At 42.1% G+C, this 5,010-nt stretch overlaps 1 protein-coding gene across 1 annotated transcript; it reads left to right on the top strand.

Annotated features, from left to right (window-relative positions):
• The first annotated feature begins 799 nt into the window (after positions 1-799).
• On the top strand, positions 800-1,641 carry LOC133311583 (uncharacterized). Its single transcript, XM_061512641.1, has 2 exons — positions 800-1,089; positions 1,173-1,641. Exons 1-2 carry the CDS (start codon positions 800-802, stop codon positions 1,639-1,641), a joined length of 759 nt encoding a protein of 252 aa, XP_061368625.1.
• The last annotated feature ends 3,369 nt before the right edge of the window (positions 1,642-5,010 follow it).

Below are 5,010 nucleotides of genomic sequence, written 5' to 3'. Positions count from 1 at the left end.
CCAACAAAAACAATTAAAAAATTTAAATCTAGGATTTTCAAAGTATAAAAGCTTTATATTTCAGGTTTATAGAAAGAGTTTGCTATTTCTCATGTCGTTGCAGATAAAATTATCTCCTACGCACACACACACATAAAAATGTGTAGGACCTATGTGATGTTACAGGGGCGAACCAAACAGAGCCCAATGTGGAGATAGACAGTAATCAGATAAGCAGGCCCAACCGTATCAAAAGGGCACCTACTTGGATGGAGGGCTACGTGTAGTCAAGAAAAGAAACTTGAGGCTACTGTTAACCTTTCTGTTAGACGTGTAATAAGGGACGTGGCACTTGCTGCGCATGATATGGATTCTGTCATCTGATAGCTGTTGCCTTGTTATATTGGCCATAGTGGGTTGTAACAGAGGGCATAGAAATATTGGATTGATTTAGTTTTTTTTTAATTTCCTTTTTCTTCTGGAACTTTGTTCCTAACAAATTGGTGCTTTCATTCTGGACTCACAAGAAATATCACCGGTGGTGATGAAGGTCCAAGAACTTGCCGAAGAGGTGCATAACATGCAGTCGGAATTGAACCAATGCTTGGATCAACTGACGGAGAGCATGCTTGCAATCGATCTTCGCTTACGGGAACTCTCAGCAATTCCCACCTCCCCGAATCACTCTTCAGCTGGGAATGGTCATCACTCCTCATCCCGGCATAAGAATACAGAGTATAATCACCTCCTGAAAAGGGTAAAAATGGAGATACCCACATTCAACGGTTCCAATCCTCATAATTGGTTGTTTAAATCGAAAATGTATTTTCGCCTCCAACAGGTGCCTGAACATCTCAAGATCTCGTTGGTAGGGTTACGTATGGAGGGGGTTGCTTCCGAATGGTACCAGTGGATTTTCTTGAGCAACCGTGTGAATTCTTGGCCAGAGTTTGCCTTTGCGGTGAAGGAGCATTTTGGTTCTTCTGATTATTACGATTTGAAGGGTTTATTATCCAAATTATCCCAACAAGGTTCCTTATTTGATTACGTCCGTGAATTCGAAAGCCTCATCAATCAGGTCACAGAGTTCTCAGATGATCAGCTTATGAGGTTTTTTTATCTCTGGACTGCATCTTGATCTTCGCCGCGCTATTCAATTGCATTGGCCATCTTCCCTTCATCAGGCAATGCAGCTTGCTGCTGCTTATGAGGCCCATCATTCAGAGTTGCGTTCTTCATTCACTTCTTCCTCTAAGAAGTATTACAACACTTCCAAGTCTTCACCAATTTCTTCGGCCTCTCCCTTGTCGTAGTAGGTACCTGAGAAAAGTGCGTGCAGATCCTGGAAAAATTGAGGCCATGATTAATTGGCCAATACCTGGGACTTTGAAGCGGCTACGTGGCTTCCTTGGTCTTACGGGGTATTATCGTCGGTTTGTCCACAATTATGCTATGATTGCTGCTCCAATGTCAGACCTTCTGAAGGGGGATGGAAAATTTAATTGGTCTCCTGCAGCAGAGTTAGCCTTTCAACATCTGAAGACCATCATGACTGGGACACTTGTTCTTGCACTACCAGACTTCTCATCCCCTTTTGTGTTAGAAACAGATGCGCCTACTACTGTTGTGGGAGTTGTGTTATGTAAGAACCCGCTCCGTTGATTTAGAAAATTAATTAAAGAAATATGAGAATTAGGAAATAATTCCATAATTGACCATACTAATTATGATAAAGCTTAAATAATTATAGTAAGTATGAAATAATACTGAAAGTCGCTTTTCTGACAAAAAGTGTAGATACTGGTTCTGCTACTCGGTATAAATGCATACCGATGAAGTATCCCGAAAAATTATAACAAGTTCATGAATATTCCTAGAATAATATATAGGACTTGTAAAACAAGTTTCAGGCTAAAATAATGAGAACTGGTGCCAGAACTGAAACTGGCTATGGAAAGGCGCGTACCGGAAATGTGCTGCGAAAAATTAAATAAAAATATGACAAATCTTAGAAAAATGAGTAGGTTCAGAATCCTGAGTTTGGGATTAAAATGCTAAGCGTAGCTATTAGCGCTAATATAGTGCGATTAAAACTTAAGTGACTATAAATAGCAAAGTGGCACATGATCCTAGGTCATTTGTGCAATCCTACGTGAGTCCTTGGAGCTGCTGACCAGCCTCCTCCATGTTCATGCCTTCCTCTCTTTGAAAAACCACCAAATTGTCACCTTTTGCTTGATTTCTTCCCTCTAAACCTTATAAACACTTAGTGAAGTGGCTTGTGAGTGTGTGAGGCAACCATTATTCTGATGTTGAGCCTCTGTTTGCTGAGGTTTGGGGCTGTCTTCATGAGGGAGAGTTGAAGGAACCATTGTGATGACATCTTGAGCTTCAAGAAGCTACCTTTGGTGAGAAAGGACCAACCTTGATCACCATTTTTGTGTTCATTGGAGGTCAGACTTGTGGAGCTGTTGTGAGAGCACCAAGAGCATCATCCACCTCTGTTTTGAGCTTGTGGTATGATAACCACTCTTGTTCTTGAGTTTCCTTGGTTAAAAAAGGAACCTTGATGCATGTAATAAACTAAAGTTGATAACTTAAGGTTGGGTAAGGTTAAACACACCTAGAAATGCATGTTTAAGCTTCTGTAGACGTTAAAAGAGCCACCTTTGGGAAGGATATCTCGCGAAATGCAGAACTGCATTCTGTCGCAAAATATCCGGATATAATATCCGGATATGGGTCTTGAGATATCCGAATATGGATATCCGGATATGATATCCAGATATGGCCTCGACATATATCTGGATATTCTGGGTTTTCGTGAACAGTAACGGTATTGTTCATACATAATGCTATTTTTGGGTTTGTGGACCCATGATTAGTTGATGTGGACTTCTGTGTTAATTAATCTAAGTCAGAACCTAAGTGGTTAAGGGCTTATGGCTTTGTGAGAAGCCCAAAGACATGAAACGTAGAAGAGAAGCGTTGTCTTTTTGTTATATGCTTATGAGCCGTGGTTGTTGATATGATTGCTGGTCCAAAACAGATTGTGATTCTGTTGTGTTTGGGTTTGAGCTTGTGTGGACTCTTGGCTTGGATAACTAGCTTGCAAGGTAAGCTTTCATGTCCTCGATTTAGGCATTGTTTGTTCCACCATACCCCATGGAGGAATGGTTTATATGCATGATGTGTTTGCATGCTTTGATAATTGAAAATGCTGTTGAGCTTTATGTGCAATTGCTTTTAATATGTATGTGTTGTTCCACTTAGATGGTAAGCCTGAGTATGTGGCATCATACAAGACGGTGACATTGTGGGTGGGTGCAAGTGGCGTCTTGCACTAGTGTGGGTAATAGACGTATTCCTGCATTTCTCTGGCCAGTAGAATAATTATAACGCACATGACATGATTATCTGCTGCATTGCACTGGTTTTGGAATTTATATTGTTAAACTGCTTTTGAACTTATATTGCACATGTAAGTGAGCTTGGGGTGGAAAATCCTTGAGGACCCATTGTCTTACTGAGATTTCTGTTTAGAGATCTCACCCCACGTTTGGGGCACATATTTCAGGTTCAGGTAACCCAGGGGTTGAGACCTCGGGCAGCAAGAGGCCGGAGCTGAGTTAGATGTCTGCTGTTACTATTATATGCTGGATGCTGTTATGTTATCTTGATGATTATGTTGTTATTATTGAGACTGTTGTTGGGCCTTGTTGCCTTATTTGGTGAGCATGGGGATTGTCCATGCCACATTTGATTATGTATCGTTGTTTAGACTTGAAGTGTATAAACTATCAGGGTTTGTCCGGCCTATGTGTTGTAATGTCGTGACTAGAGACACAGTTAATGATTTATATATATGAGGTTATTCAGTGTAGATAGCTGTCTTTTGCAATTTACATACATGCAATATTTTGGAAATGAATGAAGTAATTCAACTTGGTAATATTAATGATGTCATAATTGAAAGGAAAAAGATATTCCGCAATTTTAAATTAAGCGTGGCTTAATACGATGACATGATAACAAACCGGGTATACACGAGGTGTTACATTTTATGGTATCAGAGCACTTTATAGGGAAAAGCCTGTATGTATTGCAATAATTTAGGATGTTTTGTTGCGAGTCTGTCTTGTGTGTTTCCTCTGTTGGGTTTTGCTGTGATGATGCATGTGTGACCACATTGCGTGGGCCTAATCAACTCATTTGTTGTGTAACTCATGCAGAGTCATGGTAATGCCTAGGAGAAACCGAGAGACGAACGAGGATCAACCAGATCCTATCTTGACTGCATTGGCTGAGATGCAGGCGGCTAGGATAGCCGATCAGGAGGCCACTAGATTGGCCAACTTGGCGATGATGGACGCCGTTCGAGAGGCGAACCAGAAGGCCACAGAAGATGTGCTAGAGGCGAACCGGCTGGCGAACATGGCTTTGATGAGGGTCATGTCGGAGGTGATGAGGACTGGTCCTGTTGGTGATCAGCATCCTCCGCCACCACCTCCACCGCCACCACCTCCGCAGCCTCCACGTAGCCTTCAGGACGAGAGCCTAAGTCACGTTGAGGGTGCCACTCCTCTTACCGGGGTGATGGAACCCTACTTGGAGGCTGTTGAGGATCGTGATGTGATTGACCGTCGGCTTAATGCTTTCCGCAAGCATAAGCCACCTTTCTTTGATGGGTCTTATGATTCTATTGCTGCTGCGAGATGGTTACAGGCATTGGACATAAGTTGATGTTCGCCACATATATGCTGGAGGGCGATGCTCATAAGTGGTGGATGAACACCTCTCACACTTATGAGATGTAGGGTCATGTGATGACATGGCCATTATTCGAGGACTGCTTTTTGGGTATATATTTCCCTTATGATGCGCAGGAGAGAAAGCAGGGGGAATTTGACAAATTGGTGCAGGGCTCGATATCTGTTGACGACTACCTGGTGAAGTTTAATGAGCTAGTTAAGTTCGCTCACTTTCGTATGGTTGTGCCTACTCTGACCTTTTTGGCTGCTAAGTTTCGCA

This window comes from Gastrolobium bilobum, unplaced genomic scaffold (assembly GCF_033153095.1).
Source record: "Gastrolobium bilobum isolate Gb01-03AN ecotype WA unplaced genomic scaffold, APGP_CSIRO_Gbil_v1 utg82674, whole genome shotgun sequence".
Lineage (NCBI taxonomy): Eukaryota > Viridiplantae > Streptophyta > Magnoliopsida > Fabales > Fabaceae > Gastrolobium > Gastrolobium bilobum.
The sequence above is the reverse complement of the archived record's forward strand: the minus strand, read 5'-3'. Positions and strand labels throughout refer to the sequence as shown.

What these genes read in the sequence shown, in the direction of transcription:
- LOC133311583 (XM_061512641.1), top strand. Translation starts at nt 800, where the DNA reads ATGTATTTTCGCCTCCAACAGGTGCCTGAACATCTCAAGATCTCGTTG. An exon ending in TCAGATGATCAGCTTATGAG is followed by an intron (nt 1,090 to 1,172) that starts GTTTTTTTATCT and finishes CAGGCAATGCAG; the next exon opens with CTTGCTGCTGCTTATGAGGC.